The following is a 22,491-nucleotide window of genomic DNA, read 5'->3' on the forward strand; positions in this document are numbered from 1 at the left end:
ACGACCTCATGAGTACAGAGGTTTTTCACGTGACTAAACCATCATCTGTAGTAACCCTTTAACCCAATTTAACAGGGCTAAACAATATACAGTTTTGAAGTATATTCAATCACTGTATCTTCAATTTCAAACATTAATCTTTTGTGTTCTGATAGATGTCGAGGTATAAATCCAACCACCATGTTCAAGTTATCAACATCTTCTTTCCATCTTTCAAATTCTGATACGAGTCCAGTAATAAAATTAACAGCGGGTGTGCTGTCATTATATTTATTATAATTATTCATAGTTGACTGGGAGACTAATTTTTTACAACTAGTAATTTAAGACTATTTTATGTTTAGCACAAATTTGAAGTTATAGTTTGCTTTCTTTTCAGGATACAGAATTTAAACCTTTTTTAGAGCAAAATATGACTCACTTTGTTGGCTCTCTTCCCAGTACAAAGACTACAATTTGTTTTGTCATACTTACTCAATTGCAGCTGTTTCATGCATTAAATCAAGCCGGTAAACAGCTGTTTGCAGAACAAGAAAACATGTGATTTCCATTACAGCATACTATACTTTAAAGAGATCATATGTTCTCTTTACAGTCGAGTATGTTAGGACTCTACTGAGTCCTAATAACATCTGAGTAATTAATATATTAACTCAAATAATTAAAGAACTCATTTAAGGAGTTTCAAGTTATAAGAACTCATCTGAAATCTTATAATTTGGGCCTTCATATTTTATTTGAGCTCAAAGGGTCTGCCTGTTATAAACTAGGCACTACGGGCTAGGTCATGTCTATAGAATGCAGTAGCTCGAGCAGCAGCAGGTAATGGTTCCTGTTTCTCAGTAATATTATTCTTTCTCAGATAAGTATGACAAAAAATATTGTACGTAACTTGTACGGTAACGTATTTACCGCATTCGTATGATAATTCTGCCCTCAACTACGTTTCGGGCAGAAATAATCATACTTATGCGGTAAATTATCGTTACCGGACTTGTTACGTAAAGTACTATTTCTGTACTTGAATATTTTTTTAGAACAAACTTGATGTTATTGTTGGATCTCGTTTCAGTACACAGCAACAAGTTTCAGTAGACAACTCTCTTTAGAGCAAAATTGAACAAATTTCATTAAATGACTACCTTTTTTGTAAGCAGGCTGTGGACAACTATTTTTTACAGCAACAATGAACCAATATCAGAACCAACTCGAAATAAACAAGGATAATATAGAACTAGAACTCATACAAATTATTGAAAAATAAGTCATTTATAGTACCTTCAAACTTTAATGGAAATATATTTCAATTATTAAAGATTTGGTGCTAAGAAAAATACCTTAGCCTATATATTTTAAAAAAACATTGTTAAACCATGTACGGTAATTATGTATGATGAAAAAATATTATGGCTGATATAAACAAGAAGTAATATTAATATAATTATGAAAACTTATGAAAACATTTCATACAAAATATTTAAAAAAATTCTATAACTTACATCACTAAACCGGTCATGCGAGCTATCCCTCTGCGGGTGGTTGATTTGTGGCTGCTGTTGGTGCATCATTGCATTCTGCTGATGCATCATTGCACTCTGCTGCTGATGTTGCTGCATTAGCTGATGCTGATGCTGATGAATTTGCTGCTGAAGCTGCTGATTTATCACAAGTCGACCAGTGGTACCATTCACATTATTTACACTACCGTTTACGCCCTGGTTTACACTATTATTCACACTACTATTCACGCCCTGGTTTACACTATTATTCACACTACTATTCACGCCCTGGTTTACACTGGGGTTCGTGGCACCCCGCGGGGGGTGACTGGGGTTCGGATGCCCCCCTTCGAGCTGAGACGTCCTTGAGGGGGGTGCGTTGATGGGGACAGATGGGGGCTGGGTGCCCCCTTCTTTGTGGTAGGTCTGGCGAGGGTTGTAGTGGTGGTTTGGGGTATGTAAATGGTTGTGGTTGGTCAGTACCACCGAGGGTAGTTGTACCACGGGGGTTGGTTGTGGCTGGGGGGGTTGCTGAGGGGCCGCCGGTTGTGAGGCGGGGAGCTGGGTGGAAGGCATCTGAAAAAAAACGAAAGAAATTTATTAGTCGAGGGTAATCGGGTGTTTCAAAAAGAATGACCCAATTTTAAACAGATTTATTTAAAAAAATGGTGTACACAAACCAATTTTACATCAAATTACTCACACAAGTATCAAGTTTATGATGATCTATTATAAGTGTTCTATGTGCCCTCATTTTGAGGCTCGGACGACATCTAGACAGTAGCCAAATTTACCCCAGACTATTCGCAAGATGTCTGTCTTCTTTCTCGGACTGTAGCTACTGCATCAGTTATCCTGGTTTTTAGCTCCTCAATATATCAAGTGCTAAGGAAAGAACAACGTTAAAGATCATGTTTATGTTCCTCCCTTAGCACTTGCTATTAAGGAGCTGAAAATCAGGATAACTGATGCAGTAGCTACAGTCCGAGAAGACATCTTGCGAACAGTCTGGGATGAATTTGGTTAACCGTCTAGATGTCGTCCGAGCCTCAAAATGAGGGGACATAAAACACTCCCCCTATAATCACTCAGAATGTGCTGCACACACAAAAACCTGTTCAATTGCTTCATGACTTTATATTTTTTATGTTCAATACTTTTTCTCTAGTAATTCTTTTTCAAAATTTTACAGTTTTTAAATTTATGTGTAATATCCAAGTATGACTATATTTTTTTCATTTGATTTTTACTTATTTCATTTCATTTATTTTCTATTGAGAATAAAAGTATGAAGAAGGGCCCACACAGGATTTCCTTGGGGGTTTCATTTAGACTTTGATATACAATGTATTGTGCATGTGTAGGTGTTTGCTAAACCAGTTGAGAGTGTTTTTTTCTGAAATATTTTGCACAATGTATGATGATTGGTCGAATAAATATTATTATTATAATACATCATCATAAACTTGATACTTCTGTGAGTAATTTGATGTAAAATTGGTTAGTGTAGGCTACACAATTTTTTTAAATAAATATAACCGTTCGAGATTGGGTCATTCTTTTTGAAACACCCTGTATTTTTGTAGTCAATGGTCCAAATACAGTACTGTACATCAATTACACAGTATATTGATCACAATCAATCGCGATCTGCGATCCGATATGTATATACATTTCTATAAGGTTAATCTATCAAAGGAACGGAAAGGGAACAGCAGTCTTGGGAAGAAAAATAATGAAATTAACCAATTTATATCAATGTCAAGGTGCCTACACGATTTGTACAATTCTGATTGATGATCTCACTTCTGTACTTTAGTTTAAAAAGTAACTAAGAAACAAAATATTTATTTATTGGTTTCATGAGATGGCTGATAGATGGACATTTTTGAATGGATGGTTCCATCGATTCCATCTAGCTCTTTACCCTGTTGTCAATATTTGCAGTAGCAGTGAAGTCTTCGGGGTGGTTTACAGCTTTTAATTTGGATTTTCGTTTAATAATAATTATTGGATTGCTGACAGTTTGAAATAGTTTCCAGCATAGCTGTTTCACTGTTCATCGATCAACAAAATGAAGACTGTTATGACGAAAAGTCATGTCACTCCCAGTCACTGTCAGCCAATGAGAGCGCGTTGTAGGCGTGTACTTGTTATGTGAACTTGCATGTGATTGGTGGACGTTTTATGAGGTAGTACATCTGTCAGATGACTAAAAAATTCTCTAGTGGCACACATAACCACAGTATACATACAGTATGGAAACTCGGCTAGTACTCTGGCGCAAAAGTCCGCCATCTTGTTAGGAAGTTCCGCATTGTAATAGCATAGAGATACAATAGCGTAAGTAGATATCCCATGGTATAGGGAATTTATGTCGCAACTTTTACTGTTATCTCAAGCCGATTACTGTCGATTATTGTCAATTTTTACTGTTTTGTTGGGGTGATAGTGTATGAACGGCACAATTTGAGAGACTACCAGCGTCATACAGCTGTATAGGAAAGAACTATGTGAACTATCGGCTTGGGATAACAGTAAAACTTGCGACATAAACGCCCTATACCATGGGATATCTATGCTATCGTTTCTCTATGGTAATAGTATTAATGGGAGGTTCGGATCACTTTACTGATCCGGATCAATTGATCTCGTTCACTGCCGTGAGCCAATCAGAAGACCAGGATTGGAACTAACTAAGGTCACGTGACATGTCTAGTATTTGTGCCAAGTGAAAAGCATTGGTTAGATAGGCGTTTAATTGACAGTTTCCATTCTGTACCTATTCTGTGACATAACAGTCTTGCTCTTTGTTTTCGAAGGGTGAGGTTTTGTTCAGCTGAGAGATAATTTTAAGCATGAGTAAATTAAAACTGCGTTTGAACCAAAGTTATTAGCAATTATTAGTTTTCCGTCCTTATAGATTCTGTTAGATTGAACATAACTTATCATACACATGATGAACATATGTGTTTGCCGAAGTTCCGTTCATTCTAATAGAATCTATTAGGACGGAAAATAGTTATTTGTGCAACTAGTGTGCAAAGTGACACCGAAAGAAACGTTTACGCCCGAGCCGTAGGCTCGGACGGAATGGTTTGTTGAGTGCAGCAGAGGAACTTTGCGCACGTATTTCACATTAAGTTTTCCCTACAGTTACCATTGAATATGAAAAGTGGGTAATTATGGGTAAAATTGCCTGAAATCCATCAAATGTAAATCTGTGTAATTTTATTATTAATAAATAAAATAGAATAATGTAGTAGTGTTTGAATGGCGGGGCGGCTGTGTGCTGTCAACTGCTGTCATCCACTGTTGTCCACCCCATCAAGATTCTTATAACGTGCACCAGTCACAGTTACCAACTTAATTTTGATTTTGCTGCACTGGTGCTCCATATAACCTACTAACTATTTTGCGTTGCCATGTTGCAAATCTGGAGTGCAGGAAAAATTTTTCCCGCACTAGAGCGGGAAAGTGATTCTTTGCGTTCTGTAATCAGTGCAGCAATGGCCTTTTTTCAACGTAACTGTAGGAAAAATAAATATTTTGTTAATAAGTTTGGTGTAAACGAAGCCAAATAAAAACACTGAGATGTTGTCAGGTATATCACTAATTTTAGTGAAATTAGTGATATTTCTGACAATATTCCAGTGTTTTCATTATGGATAGATATCACAACATCTAACCAACAACACTAATAACTGAAAGTGAACATAGTATTCTCTCTCGACCTTTCTCTGCTTTCAACTAGGGCTGATCTGTTGCCAGTATGCCTTGAAGGAGATTAGTTTTTGATGTTAGCAGTATCTGCAGTAAATAAGTAAATTATGCTATTTTCTTACTATAGCCTAAATAATATGAATTTTAAATCAAATATTTATTAAGAGATAATCTCACCTGAGGCATCATCTCATCATCATTGATAACATCGTCAGGCTCTCGCTTTATACTGTGACTATTCAATAAGGCATTGCTGCCAACAACCGCACTGGGTCCGTTGCTGGTGTTGTTATTGGCAACACTGTTCGGCTGCGGTTGTTCGGCTAGAGGTGTTGTTGGCAGCCTCATGTTGTTGTTGTTGTGATTCACGTGGTTGTTGTTGAGGGTTGGTAGGGTGGGGGTGGGATGGAGAGGGGAAGGCGGGGAGTGGTGGTTGTTGGTTTGGTGGATGTTGAGCGGGAGCGGTTGTTGCTGCAACACAAAATAAAAAATTAGATTAGTTGTTGTTGAAAATTAAATATACAAATAATAAATATTAAACACGAATAATATAAGATCAAAGCACACAACGAACAAGGAGTGAGTTAATTTTGTTGTCCAGCGAACTCAACCTGTAAAACTGTTCGAAGAATATGATTGTGTTCGGAATTTGAAGCTGATTGATCAATTCTTTCCAAAGTTATTGTAGAACATACAAACAGATTGTACACGGATATTCAAATACGGGAACGCGACTAGGTGCCACCCCGACTACTTGTCCCCTTTTAAAACCGGTTTTTAGGAGACAAGTTGACGTGAGCCATCCTCGTCTACTTGTCTCCTTTCTAAGGGGGTGACAACTAGTCGGGGGGACACCCTGACGCGAGAGTGCGAGGTGTCAAGTTGTCGTTTACGGTCATGACTAGTTGGCACCTTTCGTCCAGTAGGTGTCAAGTAGTCGGGGTGACACCTAGACGGCGACCCTTCAAAAATACTAGAGAGCCCCCCCTTTCCGGAGAAGAAACCCTCAAGTTCTTAATCACGATCAATTATCCACGCAAAGAATTTCTCACGAATTAAAAACTGAGTACTATTTATAAGGATGAGGCAAATTTGAAGGCTGATATCTATATCTATAGACTATTAATAGTCTGTATAAAATAAGTTGAGACTTGGCGCTGGATTTGAAGAAAAAACAGCAAATTCGTATAAAATTGCGACTTCCTTAAATTTTCTAAAAATTAGTTGCTGAAAATGTTTGAGGAATTGTCAACGCTCTAATTTCCGCGGGGTGAAGGGCCAAGTCTCAACTTATTTCATATAAACTATAATGAGCCCGCGGAATGGAGAACTCGCACAAAATGTAGCTGATATTCTGTAACCTGCTCTATTGAAATCTCCGGTTAGAATCAATTTACAATATTCCATAATAATATATGAATTCCACGTGATTTTTTTCCTCTATGATTATTGAATCTATTCACAGCTATCATGATATCACAGATCCAAATGTGTGTTTTGATTATCAGAGGTGATTAATATGGATTAGTGATATTTTGTCAAGTTTAAAATTATTATTTATAAACTATAATGAGCCCCCTGGCTGGAGAACTCGCACAAAATGTGGCTGATATTATGTCAGCTGTTCTATTGAATCTGTGGTTAGAATCAACTTACAATATTCCTTGATAATAATTTATTATGAACTCAACATGATTTTTTCCTCTATGATTATTGAATCTATTTAAAGCATACATGATATCACAATGATTCTACTGCGGGGTGTGATTGCCTGTGATGATATTTATCCAGTGATATTGAGCACGTGTAACAACTTGTCGCCTCAAAAAGATGAAGGAGTTAGTCTATAATATTGGAGTTGGAATTGACTTATGTTTTTCCTCAAAGAGAAATATCTAAAATAATGGTTTAAAGAATATGTGTAGCAAGTTTGGAGCTTATTAACGAATGTAGTCGAAAGTTATCGTCGAATATACAAACTAACCCATAAACAGACGACTTGGGCCACAAGTCAAAGTAAGCTCAAGAACTCGAATTATTAATTTTGGATTGTACGCTACTTGGGAACATAACTAGGGTAGTCTATTAGAATGAATTTTACAATTATTGGGGCTGTTTGCACAGTCAAAGCTTAAACTGAATTCAATCAGCTGGTAGCTTAAACTTAAAATGTAAAACATTATAACAAACGAGACTTGATACGTATTTAATCCAGTTTAAAATTAAATTTGTTTTAAACTGTCACTGTGCAAACGGCCCTTAAAGTAATTGTGAGTCCACTGCATTGAGCAAGCAGTTCTTCTTCAATTATCTGTAATCCCATGAATAAAATTCGTACGGTATAAGAGGTATAAAATTCTACGTCTTGATGATTGTAGGTAGATATTTCAAAAATATACCCCTCTATTATCAATATTCCTGAGTAAATTATAGATATTTGACATTTAAAACACTTATTGACATGGGCTGCTTTTAAATTAATAAAACAAAATAAATCTTATAGCATCCTTTATTCTTTAAATAACATTAAAATAGTTGAACAACTAGTTTCGGTTTACACCATCTTCAGGTTTTAAAACCTGATTTATTTTTTAAACCTTATTTTTTGAGTTGGGCATAATGCAACAACTCTATTTTAATGTTTTTTAAAGAATAAAGGGTGCTATAAGATTTATTTTGTTTCATTATATTTAACATTATTTAGCAACTTATTTACTAGCAGAAGAGACCTTTTCTATAATCATTGCCTAGGAATGTCAGGAAGCTTTCAAATAATGCTCATGAACGAGAGCAGGTTTATGCAAGATTTTTGATATCAAGTTTATCATTCAATCAAGTTGATCTGATTTGACAAGAAGAGATTTCAAAGGAATCTTTCTTCTATCTCAACTCGACCAGAAACAAGCCAACAGAGGAGGCTCTGCGATCTAGCGGGAGAAACTGAAACTACTACGAGACAGAACTTAACCGCGCGAAGCAGAGGCCCGTTCAAACTTCTTTCATTTCTGTAGATTGGTTTTCTGAGTTGTTTACAGTATTATTTTTTAGTATGCTTTTGTGTAGTTTTATGATCAGAGCACGGGGAAATATACAGAAGAGAGGAGAAGATATGAAATATTGCTTAGTCTTGTTCTGTTTTTCTACAGTAGGCTACCGTCTTAGAAATAAAAGAATCTCAAGTTTTGTAAGAATGTTTAAGGTTTTCTCTGGTACTTTTGAGAAATTTTTGTGAAGTGGATTTTTGAAGATTTTGAGTGAAGTAATCTTCACATTATTTGAGAGATTTTTTTGTATTTATTAATAGCCTATATAATATTAACATGATGTCGAAAGACGATAACGATCGAGAGAATGAAGAAATATTGGGCTGATCGAAAAAAGAGCTTTAGAACCAAAGACGATATTAGTGGATTGACTCAAGTGGTCCAAAAAAGACTAAAAAATAATATTAACAGGATGAAATGCAAAGAGGAGATGATGAACTGTTTCAAAATGAAGAATAAATTAGGCTATTAATGATACACACAAATTGATTTGAATCTGGCTTGGCAGCTTTGAGAAGATATTTTATTTGAATGGGTTTTATACTTTGAAGGGTTTCCAGTGGAGTTGCCTTGGAATGGTTGAAATTATCAAGATAAAATACTGTCAAGAGGGTAGTTGATAGTTCAATTATTATGATAATCTGATGATACGTTATTTAAAATCTACAAAATATAATATATTAAATAATGTGATTGCTCTTTGCACTTCAAAGTAAAAACATTCCTCATAAATAATAATGTATGAATGTATATAACTCAACTAATTAATGCTGCCAATTTATAGTGGATCTCACTACAGACAGGTTAAATAGCTAGGCTAGCTAGCAGAAATCAAAATATATAAAAATAAAATCTGAAAAACAGAAAAAAGTAATAAACAATGTCAAACAAAGCCTACCCGACTTTCACAATGTCCTGATTCATAATCTCATTAACTACGGTAAGTAGTAATTTACGGTAATTAATTGGAGTCAGTAACTATGTAATTAGTTGAAGATGTAACTAAACACATATGCAAGTAACTAAATAACTGAAAGTAACTAACCGTTGTTCGGTCCGGTATCGTAGGAGCCTCCATTCCCAGGGTGACTGTACTTCCCCGAATCTTCGCCTTGCCTGTAGCTAATGCCATTACCGTACTCTGAAACAAACAAAAAAAATTGACAAATCAAACATTGATTCATGAATTAACTTACTGTTATTAATCACAAAACAATTGGATTACAAATTAATTAGAAAGATTGGAACGACGAAATATTGAAGATTACAAATTAATTAAAAATATTAGAATGTCGAAATATTGAAGATTACAAATTAATTGAAAAGATTAGACGTCAGAAAAATGGACTCAATGATTTGAATTATCACTTCTTCATATCACAATAAATACTGTAATTCTTCAATGGTGATTAAGGGAAGAGGTTGGTTTCGTAGTCGCCCTGATAAGCTATTGATCAGATTAGTTATTTTATTTCAATGGATTTTAATATACTTTGAAGGGTTTCCAGTAGAGTTGCCTTGAAATGGTTGTGAAAATTAAAATAGAATAATATCATTAAGAGGGTTAATGATTCATTTACAATAGAGTTGCGTTGGAATGGTTGGAGAATTCAATATAAAATATCATTAACAGGGAAGATGATTCAATGCCCCTGCCAACTCCCATTGCAAGAATGACCACTTCAAGATCCGAATTCCTCTGAATACCATTCATGAGTTTCAATTTTAAAAATCGTTTCCTGTTGGTTCGGAAGCCACCTAAAGCAGTAGGTCCACTTATTTCTCATTATCATCCATTGTCTATTTTCTCTTCGCTGCTCTATTTGAGATTGAAAAATTCTCATATCATCATAATTTGTAATTTTCCAGGTTTTTTATTATTATTGTTTGTTTATACATAAAGCTGCTGCCAAACAGTCGTTTTTCGTTCGAAATTTTCCGCGTAAATGTCTTTTTCATTCCAAGACATGTCCGTTCACACTCTTGTCCTGTCATTAGTGACCACCCTAGAGGTAATTATTGTGCGACATTTGCCAAACCGTTCCATGTCAAACTGTGTCAACCGTTCAAACTTCTACTACTGTATATTGATATAGTCGGACTTGGAGTTAGAACCTGACAAGAATTGCAGCTGAGAAAAATTTAAGAACCTTACAAGAATTACAGTTAGGAAAAATTTGAGAACCTAACAAGAATTGCTGTTAGGAAAAATTCAAGAACCTAACAAGAATTACAGTTAGGAAAATTTGAGAACCTAACAAGAATTACAGTTAGGAAAAATTCAAGAACCTAACAAGAATTACAGTTAGGAAAAACTCAAGAACCTAACAAGAATTGCAGTTAGGAAAAATTTGAGAACCTAACAAGAATCACAGTTAGGAAAAATTCAAGAACCTAACAAGAATTGCAGTTAGGAAAAATTTAAGAACCTAACAAGAATTGCAGTTCGGAAAAACTCAAGAACCTAACAAGAATTACAGTTGGGAAAAATTCAAGAACCTAACAAGAATTGCAGTTAGGGAAAATTTAAGAACATAACAAGAATCACAGTTAGGAAAAATTCAAGAACCTAACAAGAATTACAGTTAGGAAAAATTCAAGAACCTAACAAGAATTGCAGTTAGGGAAAATTTAAGAACATAACAAGAATCACAGTTAGGAAAAATTCAAGAGCCTAACAAGAATTACAGTTAGGAAAAATTTGAGAACCTAACAAGAATCACAGTTAGGAAAAATTCAAGAACCTAACAAGAATTGCAGTAAGGAAAAATTTGAGAACCTAACAAGAATTACAGTTAGGAAAAACTCAAGAACCTAACAAGAATTGCAGTTATGAAAAATTTAAGAACCTAACAAGAATTGCAGTTAGGAAAAATTTAAGAACCTAGCAAGAATTACAGTTAGGAAAAATTTGAGAACCTAACAAGAATCACAGTTAGGAAAAATTCAAGAACCTAACAAGAATTGCAGTTAGGAAAAATTTGAGAACCTAACAAGAATTACAGTTAGGAAAAATTCAAGTACCTAACAAGAATATTACAGTTGGAAATAGTTTTTAGTTTGCACTAAGTTACAAAACAATATAGTAACACTAAGAATATACAAAAATCAGAAAGCATTACGCCCCATAAACTATGATTCAAGGGGCAGTCTACACAAACCACTGAGATTTACAAGGGAACTATCACAGAGTAAGCACAGAGTGGATGCTGTGAGTAAGTTTGTATACTCAGAAACCCGGAGAGCGCCCGAAGGCATAATAAATCAGTTGAGCAGTTTCCGACTGTAGCGATTTTGCTCTCAATTATTGCGGCCTCTGCTTGCGAATGTGCCAACCACATAAATCATTGCAAATGGCCAAACGAGTGTCTCTTTGATAGACCACTTACAAATGGCCACCTCGTAATCATGTCAAGAGATATTTGTTCAGCTTAGAAATTTTGTTGATTGATAAAAATGTGTAGGTTGATTAGAAGTTGATTGGTTATAATGTGTTGATTGATAAGAATCTATTAATTGATTAGTTGATTGATCGATACTTCCTTAGTATGATTAATGATTGTCACAAATTGATGTTTGTTTGTAACAAATGTTGGTGATAATAAATTTGTTGATTGTTAAAATTTGCTCTGTAAACTTATATTGGAACAGCTGAAAAAGTTGTAGTTTATGAAGTTGAAATACAAATTTTCCAGCAATTCGAACTACAAGTCATGAATATTATGCTCCTTTATTTGAAAACATAATGATTCCCGATTGTCAAATTGGTTTTGTGGTCATTCTTTCTTACTGCTAATGATAGCTATTTCCAAAAAAGTGGAACTCAAATTCTAGTTTTAACAATCAGCTGACTTAAATGGAGCACATTATCATAAATGCAAACATGCATTGTTATGTTTTCGGATTGGTTTCGGCTTTGCAGATTTGACACCTAGTGCGATCGGACTCCCCATCTCATTGATTAAACTGGTTTAATAATATTTGATGAAAGCGGCCCTAAGTTCAGCCAAGTTCGATTATGACACAAACGATGTACAAGACAAAATAGCCACGATTCAAACTTCTAGCAGAGAATACAGCAGAAGTTTTCTCGGCGACTGTTATTGTAGTAATATCAGGATATCGAAAAAGATACAGAAGTTATCTAAGAAGATACAGAAGTTATCGAAAAAGATACAGAAGATATCGAAAAAGATACAGAGAAACCCAAGGACGTGACACAGCTCATAAGTGATAATACCAAAAATTTACTGTTACTCATATGTAGGAACCCAACATTAACCAGTGTTCATTCCAGTTCCAGTTTATTCCACTTGGCAATTAGATGAGAACATACTCATTTCATTTATTGTATAATCACATATAATCATAATCATATATGTATAATCATTGTATAATACACTATAATCATAATATGATTATGACATTGAAGGAAAAACTAGGCTGAGCCTGTACTATTTTTCTCCAAAAATTTTGATAAAATGTTAATGTTGTCCAAAAGTTAAGGTAATTTATTTATTTATTTATTCATAACAAGAATGCAATCCAGGTAGAAACAACAGGCAATCACTCAAAACTGCTCTAAACCTTAATATGGAATACACAGTCTAGAGGTTATGTAGAAATGATAGCTTAATGTAATATCAAAGAGAATCATTAGCGTAAGTAGATATCCCATGGTATAGGGAATTATGTCGCAACTTTTACTGTTATCTCAAGCCGATTACTGTCGATTATTGTAAATTTTTACTGTTTTGTTGGGGTGAGAGTGAATGAACGGCACAATTTGAGAGACAACCAGCGTCACACAGCTTCATGGGAAAGAACTAAGTGAACTATCGGTTTGGGATAACGGTAAAAGTTGCGACATAATTCCCTATACCATGGGATATCTACTTATGCTACCGTTTCTCTATGGTAATATTAAACAAGTTTCAAGTGTTTTGTTTATCAGGCTCACGCAAACTAGAGAGATTCATGTATTGGAAATGTTATTTAATCCACAAAAATACGGAATGATAATCCTTCAATCAGTGCTACCTCCAGTTAGTTATTCATCACAGTGATTACAGCGGATCGAGCAACACTATAAATTATTAACAACTACACCAGATATCTTGAGATTCACTTCAATCAGTCAACAGTGTTTAAATAGGAAACACATAGATATCATCTAAAAGGCCTGCTGCCAACTTGAAACATCCATCCATTTCATATCCTAACAGTCAGCATTGGCTAAATGGCAAGCACTGGTGTTATTCATAAGGAAACCTGACAGATCGTAGTGAAACTTACTTCAGTAGATGGTGTGACAAATAATAGCACGCGTCGGTTCAATGCACACAATGCAACTGTCAGTATAACTCATAGAAAACATAGATGCTTCCTATTCAATTAATGGTGACAGTATTGAGTGAATCACACAGCAGCTGCAAACTCGGTTGCTATGGCAACCACCTTGGAAGCATTACCGCCGTTCCATGTGATTATTATCAATTTAGACAGCGTCGCTCTTTCTCTCTGGTGACAAATACATCAATCTGCTTTTTTCTCTCTTTGACATCCGGGATCTCTCTATTTTATCATAGATAAAAGATGGCATATCGTGCTCAGATGCTGTTATAGATGATGATAGATATCATTTCTCTATGCTCGTCTGCCTTTCTCTTATCACTCTCTCACTCCTCTCTCTCACACACTCTCTCTCTACGGTTAAGTGCTGAAGGGGAGGGTATCCTCTCTGAGAATGGACTTCTTAAGGTCCAAACTTCACCGTTTCATGTGAAAACATTCCAGTAGTAATTGAATAGACTTAGAACGTTGTCAAAAATCTACTTTAATTAAATAAAAATTAAAAACTAATATTTTACAGGAGCATGCTTTCGTGTGTGATCACACATCATCAGCTGTAAGTTACAGCAAGTTACAGCAAGTTAGACAACGTTCTAAGTCTATTCAATTATGGAAAAGTTCCACAACATCAACATTAACACTACAAACTTAATTCCAGTAGTACCTTGACTTTCGCATATTTCATCATTTTTCTAGCTTAATATTATTGTAGAACTCTTTATTTTGATATGATTCACCATGTTATTTAACCGCTACTGGTATTTATTTATAACGCTAGAACGTAAGTTGAATTCTGTTTTGTTATACACATGAATAGAGGAATCTGAATCTTAATCTGAATCTCGCTCTCTCTCTCTCTCTCTTCAGGGTTGTGGCAGAGAGGACCAGTCCTCTCCAGAGTCCTAACTCCGCCCTTATAGAGGCAAATAATCAATCAATCAATCAATCTCTATGATGTCAAATACAATACCTTCTATTTCTTTCTTTATCATATCGCTTCTCTTATTATCTCTCGCCATAGAGAAATAATGGCATATCAAGATCTTATAGATGATGGTTATCTTTTCTGTAGGCTCTTACATTGTCGTCTACCTTTCTCTTATCTCCCACACATTTTGTTGCATTGCCTGGATATAATCTTTTCCGGAATGATAGATTAAATAAAGCTTGTGGGGGTGTAGCAATTTATGTGAAAGAAGGTATCAAAACAAAAGTTTTAATCACATCTAAACAAGAGTATTGTTCCAGACCAGAGTTTATGCTACTTGAATTATCCTTATCTAGTACTGATAAATTACTCGTTGGTATCTGTTATCGCCCACCAAAAATAGGTCATTTCACAGATTTCGAAAGTGCCTTGCTTTCTCTTATGCCTTGCTATAACCGTATACTAGTTATGGGGGATATGAACACCGACTTGAACATGACAAATCGTAACTTTGACTACTTTCAACTGACTACAATTTTCCAATGCCTAAACATGACTATTTTACCTCTCGATCCAACTCATCATACTAATGAATCAGACACACTCATTGACCTTCTCATTGTTAGTGATCCCAATGAGGTTGTTCAAGCAGGCCAAATCTCAGTCCCAGCTATTTCTAGACATGATTTGATCTACTGTGTACTTTCCCATAAGATACCCAAGCCAGAACAGAAAATAATCACTTATAGAGACTTCAAAAACTTTGATGAAGCCGCCTTCCTGACTGATGTGGCTCAGACTCCATGGCATCAAATTGAAGCATTACCCTCAGTTGATGACATGGTCAAGACTTTCGAGAATTGGACTTTGACTTTGTATGACAAACATGCACCTTATGTGACAAGGAGGATTAATAGAAAACGACGAGTACCGTGGATGACTGAAGACATACTTAAGATGATGGGACGTAGAGACAAAGCACATAGAAAATTTAAAAAGACATTTGACTTGGACAGTTTGATAGAGTATAGGAGCCTTAGAAATAGGGTTAAACAGGAATTACGGAACTCAAAGATTAGGTACTTGAATTCATTTATGACAAACAATAGACAAGACTCTAAATCACTTTGGCAGGGAATAAAAGAATTCGGGCTTGGCAAAGAGAAATCGAATCCACAAATTGACTTACCATTGAATAATAAAATGACCATTTCGTTTCTCACTCTAACCAACGCGACGAAGTTGTCATTGCTAATCACATTGATGATCTTGAAGAGCAGGTTACAAACTTAGATTTACCGATCACTGATCAATTTCATTTCCATCCAATCTCAGAAGAAGACACTTTCAGAGCAATTCAACGTATTCATAGTAATGCTATGGGTGTAGACAAAATTCCTATTAAATTTATCAAGAAGATGTTATTTGCTGTTTTACCAACCATTACATACATTTTCAACAAGTCACTTGAAGAAGGCATTTTCCCTGAAAACTGGAAGTTTGCTCTGGTTCGCCCTCTAAATAAAGTTCCATCACCCAATAAAGTTGAGGATTTTAGACCAATCAGTATTTTACCTGCATTGTCCAAAGTGCTAGAAAGACTCATTCATGCTCAAGTTGTAAAATTTCTAGACAACAATAGTAAGCTTCATAACTTTCAATCAGGCTTTAGAAAATTCCATTCAACTGAGACAGCTCTGCTTCGTGTCACTGATGATATAAGGTTAGCTATGGACCAAAGAAAATGCACCATCCTCACCCTATTTGATTTTTCTAAAGCATTCGATACTGTTGATCATACAGTCCTTCTGAATAAGTTGGCTATTCTTGGTTTCAGTCACAACTCGTTAGTTTGGTTAAATCCTATCTATTAGGTAGGAAACAATGTGTATCTGTCGGTGACAAAAAGTCAACTTGGAAAAACGTTATGCATGGAGTACCACAAGGTTCAATTTTAGGCCCTCTCCTCTTCACTTTGTATGCTAATGACCTTTCTTCCATTATCAAATTCTCCAGTTTCCATACTTATGCAGACGACCTTCAAATCTATTTAAGCTGTCCCATAACAAAAATTAATGAAACAGTTGGAATAATGAATCAGGATATCAATTCGATAGTGGAATGGACAAAGAAAAATGGCCTTAAGCTTAATCCCATCAAAACACAACCCATTATAATTGGATATTCTCGTCTTATAAACAATATTGACCTTGAATCGATTCACAAAATTAGTGTAGACGGTAATGACATTCCTTACTGTAGCTCAGTTAAAAATTTAGGCATTATTATGAATAATACTCTTGACTGGTCAGAACAAGTGAACAAAACTTGTAAAAAGGTATTCTCAGCCATGCATGCATTGAAGAAAATGCACGATATCCTCCCTAGAAACATTAAATTATTATGGTTCAATCTCTCATCTTCCCACATTTAATGTATTGTAATTCTGTTCTTAACGATATGCAAGTCACTCTGAATGATAAACTACAGCGTTGCCAAAATTATTGTCTACGTTTCGTCTACTCTCTCCAACGCCATGATCATATCACCCCAGCCCACATTGCTAGTTCAACATTAAAGCTTCCGATCAGAGGCTTTTTCGAATAGTCAAGCTTGTTAGAGATATCTTGATATACGGTAATCCGAACTATTTTAAAGATGATTTCAAATTTGTCTCTGAAGGTAGGAGGATAGATGCTTCACATACTAGAACCGGAGAAAGTACATTAAGGATACCCAATCATCGAACTACTATTTTCACAAAATCCTTCTTAGTCAGTGCCTGTCGTGCATGGAATGCACTTCCTGTTTCTATCAGTCCATCGAGAGCCGAGCGAGCTTCATCCTAACTTTAAAAAAACATCTTTTGGAACAAATGACTGAAACTGTCCGGCCCTAGAACGATCACATGACATCCATCCCCCACCCATCCCACAAATACAAACCTTTAAACCATGTTATAGAACGAATTGTATATATATATATTATATAAACTCATGTTATTTCAATTATCCACTGCATAATGCTGTATATTACTGAAAGTTGATAACCCTGATCTACTTTCAGCCTACTTCATTTATTAATCAATTATTTGATCTTATCTACCTATATAATTATTTTACTCTATCATTTTCTGTTTTTTTTCTCTTTAATATTCATATTGATTAAAACTTTTACAATATTTCCATTAATAAATAAATCCTTAGTTTAAATAACGAAATTAACGTTTTGGTAGAGAGTTAGTGGGGAGGATATTTTTAATATTCTTCCCAAAGAATGGACATTGATATGTCCAAAGCTCCGCCAATTTATGTAGATGCATAACAATATAATTATCTATAGTTATTATATTACAAATTACTTTTTCATATCATATACTTTCAATAATTATTTTCTTAGTCTATATTATGTAAATTCATCTATAATTGTATTGTAAGCTATTGTATATAAGTGTATAAGCCAGTATATATTGTAATCTACATAAATAAAGTACTCAATCAATCAATCAATCAATCAATCAAAAACACACTCATTCTCACTCTCTCACACACTCTCTCTCTCCCACACACTCTCTCTGTCCCTCTCTCTCACTCCCTCTTCTCACTCACTCTCTCTCTTCCTCTGTCTCACTCAATCACTCCATCTCTCTCACACTCTCGATTTTCTTTCTCTCTCTCATTTCTGGCCTCTTTCTCTAGCTTCTCCTTTCTTTGACGCCTGTGACAAAGATTGATATCTACATCACTTTGTTGCGTTAAGGTATATCAGTTTTGAAAGCTCATGCTTATGGAATTTCTGTCTCAATCAAAGCGAATATGATTTCTATGGTGAGATCCACGTTTTAATGGCAATGAAGAGAGAGTGGAGAACAGCGTTGCCGAATCTCTGCCTTGCCAATACCTCGTATTTAGAATAAATTGATGCCAGTGTATCTGATGAAATATTTTACTGTTCATACTTGTTGAAAATGTTCAATTTTTTTCATCAAAAAATATACATTTCACACAACTTCTCACCTTTATGATTGAATAAAAATATCCCTGATTGTGATTGAATATTTTGTTAGTTAATTATATTTCTAGATTGTTAACAAACGATCTGGCAACGTTGCGGAGCTAGAGAATGATACAGCTATCTGCTTTGTCGAATGATAGACAATGATAGCAACACCAATGTAAATTAAATACTGTCATTATAACGTGGAGCTCACTGTAGTGGATAATATAATATTTAATGGAATATTTCTATTATATTTCCGCTGTAAAATGATTTTATATAAAGTAAATAATGTCAGCTGAATGACGCACAGATCGAGAAAGCAAGGACGTCATTTAATGGCGGTTAAATTTGATTATAAAGTACGTGCAACCGGAAAGTAAAGGCTTTCCTCCAAATTTTTTGAATCCTACAAAATTAGTGTTAGTTTTCAGTAATAATTGGTTGTACAAGTATCCTAAAAGGATTGTAAACTTTTTCATCTTCTTTTACATCTTTTCATATTCCTTCTCAACCTCTCCTCTTTCTTTACAATCCTCTCCTAATATTCCTTTTTTCTTCAAACTCCAAATTCAAACCAAAAACACACATACTCAACATTCTCCCCTTCTGAGATGAAAAGCATGTAGATAACCTACTAACTCCACCCTCGAAAACTTTTCTCTTTCAATATTATTCTCTCTTCGCCTTTCTCCTTCATTCTCTCTTTCTTCCTCTACTCCAACTCATCCTCTGTGCCCTAGCTTATCTCTCCTAGGATTTAAATGAAAGCAACAATTCAATTTATCCAATTCTCTGTTTTCACAATCTCTCTCACTCATAAATTCACCCTCTCACTCTATTTCTTTCTCTCTCTCTCTCTCGTTCTCTCTCTCTCTCTCTGTCTGTCTATTACTTGATCTCTCACTAAGTCTCACTCACTCTTTCTCTTTCATTTCATCAACCTTTTTCGATATTAAATTTCCAGCTGTTGAGGTTTTATTGCTCAGTGTTGTCGTTTCCGTCTATTCCATTCTTGGACGTCCTTGCATGTTCTTCATCTCCTTCTTCTTTTTCTTCTTCTTCTTTCTTCCACTTCTTCTTCTTCTTCTTCTTCCTATTCTCTACGTTTTTTCCTCCTTATTTTATGAGTCATAAAAAGTGGTCATGAATTCGAATTTGTCTGTGCTCGTGTTCACAGTAACTGTAGTACAATTCTGCTAGTCAAGACTTTTTTTTCTTCTCGTTTTCATCTTCATCTCCTTCTTCTTCTTCTTCTTCTTCTTCTTCTTCTTCTTCTTCTTCTTCTTCTTCTTCTTCTTCTTCTTCATCTACTTCTTCTACATCATCAACTTGATCCTTTTTTGCAGATTTTGTTTCTTCTCCTAAACACTTCGACTGAGCTTTTACACTCCAGAAGAACAATGAAACCGAGAACTGTATAGAGGTGGAATGAGGAAAGGCTACCGTATCTTAATTATCCAAATTAAAAATCTTAATATCGTATTAACTTTGTCATTGTATAGTAACTTAATCTATATATATATATATATATATATATATAAAAGCGAAATCACTCACTCACTCACTGACTGACTGACTGACTGACTCACTCACTGACTCGCAGAACTAAAAATCTACCGGACCAAAAACGTTCAAATTTGGTTGGTATGTTAAGTTGGCCCTTTAGAGGCGCACTAAGAAATCTTTTGGCAATATTTTAACTCTAAGGGTGGTTTTTAAGGGTTTAAGGTTCGTCTTTTAGCATGTATATTCTTCTTATTCTCTTAATTATAATTGAAAAATGTCCATACCATATGTTAATATAGAACTATAATCTAGAGAGAGTTCCTGTAACCTCTTCGAAACAGTTATTAACTGGTAACTGAATTCATAATTTTGTCAGGTTGGCATTAAGTTGAGTTGACTTTGTGAGGTTGGCACCAAGTTGAAGATTGAAATGCATTTATCGCGGCAAAATTGATTGGGCATTGCTACTTTAATCAGAGCTATTCCTGGGAATATTATATTACTAGCGGTCAGGCTTGCTTCGCTTAGCCAGACGTTTAGTCTGGACCCCCGACTGGATCGTATGATAAAAATGCTCAAATTAAAAATGCAGGCGAGCGAAGCGAGCCTGCTGATCTCATTCTTGGACGTTCCAGTCGGGGTCCAGGGGGCGGAGCCCCCTGGCTAGACGGATATGGCGAGCGAAGCGAGCCTGACGGCTAGTCACTATTATAAACCTCGGTCGTCATGTAACGAATTGAGAATATAAAATAATGTTTCAAGAGAATGTAGGAAGGTATGGGAAGGTTCAGATTATAATGTTTGTAATTTTATAGAACAATATTATGCTTAAATGAAAGCAATGTATATGCTTGCTTGAATACAAGTTTGTAGTGTTTGAAAGTACTCTATTGTTTAAAACTCAAGAATATATATAAAGCATGGAATGAAGGACATTATTGATGTTAAGATTGTCTTATTCGATTGAGAATATAAATGTTTCCAGACAATGTAGGAAGGTATGGGAAGGCTCAGATTATATTGAATGAAAAAGACTGAGAAATTGTCAAAAACCACAGATTTATTAATAATTAGAAAGACCGGTTTCGGTTATTACACCATTGCCAATCTCTGACAAACAAGGTTTATCAGAGATTGACAATCAATAAATCTGTGGTTTTTGACAATTTCTCAGTCGTTTTCATTCAATATGAATAATTACCACAATATCAACTTCTCAACTACACAAAAATCTCAGATTATAATAATTATGTTTATAATTCTATAGAACAATATTATGCTTAAATGATAGCAATATAGACTTGCTTGGATACAAGTTTGTGGTGTTTGAAAATACTGTATTGTTCGAAACTCAAGTATATATTATAAAACATGAAATGAAGGACATTATTGATGCTTCGATTGTTTCATTCGATTCGATTATGGTGTATTGTATTGTACCCACAGTTACCTAAATAAATGAAGATTGAAAATATGTGATCGTGGTTTCTTGGTGGAGGGTATCGAGGGTTATGCTCTCCATTGAAGAAGACCAGAATACAGTATTATATTGTCAAGTAATGAGAATTAATGTTATTGTATTAATGTTAACGTAAGGATCCGACACGAACAATTTCGATCAAATGCGATTCAAGATGGCGGCTAAAATGTTGTCAAAAACTGGGATTTTCGCGATTTTCTCGAAAACGGCTCCAACGATTTTGATTAAAGTTATACCTACAATAGTCATCGATAAGCTCTATCAACTGCTACAAGTCCCATATCTGTAAAAATTTTAGGAGCTCCGCCCCATCTATGCAAAGTTTGATTTTAGATTCTCAATTATCAGGCTTCAGATACAATTTAAACAAAAAATTCGAGTGGAAAAGATTGAGCATGAGAATCTCTACAATCAATGTTCAGTAACATTTTGAAATTAACAATAACACCTAAAATTAAAAATAAGCTCGAAATTCGAGAAAATGTGATTATCCAATTGCAAACTGTTGGCAACTGTTGATTCTATTAAATGATTCACTATGAAGAGATAGCAGACCTCGTATGTCTCCAGCGTTATCGCCCTGTCACCAGCTGGCTCAAATCTTTGAATAGTAGACTTGAGATGCGCGGGAACACTAGCGTAAGGTGATCAATTTTCATAACGGCAAGGAAAGTTGTGTGAGTGCGCCACACCAGATTTTTTACTATTTGGTTGGTAGAAAAATTCTACCAACATTCTTACACTGAAACATCACTTTATGAAATTTTGTCAGTTGCAACGTTATTAGAGGGACCCATTCTTAAATTTAGTTTCTATATTATAAATTCTTCGCTTACTTACAATAAAGTATAGTATCAAGTTACACCATCACACTCTACCACACTACAATAATGCTCCTGCTGTATTGAGATTCACTTTATACTGTCAGCATTGGTCGAATGAGAAGTATTGATGATATTT

The 22,491-nt window shown here is 35.0% G+C and overlaps 1 protein-coding gene across 1 annotated transcript in view; it reads right to left on the reverse strand.

Annotated features, from left to right (window-relative positions):
• LOC111046625 (proline-rich protein 36) overlaps window positions 1–22,491 on the reverse strand; it is a 302,205-nt gene that overhangs the window by 119,685 nt on the left and 160,029 nt on the right. Inside the window, exons 2-4 of the mRNA XM_039436012.1 lie at window positions 9,312–9,407; window positions 5,400–5,693; window positions 1,500–2,075 (exon numbers count right to left, since the gene is read on the reverse strand). Of these exons, the coding sequence (XP_039291946.1) occupies window positions 1,500–2,075; window positions 5,400–5,693; window positions 9,312–9,407 (966 nt within the window). The remainder of the gene's footprint in view (window positions 1–1,499; window positions 2,076–5,399; window positions 5,694–9,311; window positions 9,408–22,491) is intronic.

The sequence above is a fragment of the Nilaparvata lugens genome, chromosome 10, assembly GCF_014356525.2.
Source record: "Nilaparvata lugens isolate BPH chromosome 10, ASM1435652v1, whole genome shotgun sequence".
NCBI classification, from domain to species: Eukaryota; Metazoa; Arthropoda; class Insecta; order Hemiptera; family Delphacidae; genus Nilaparvata; species Nilaparvata lugens.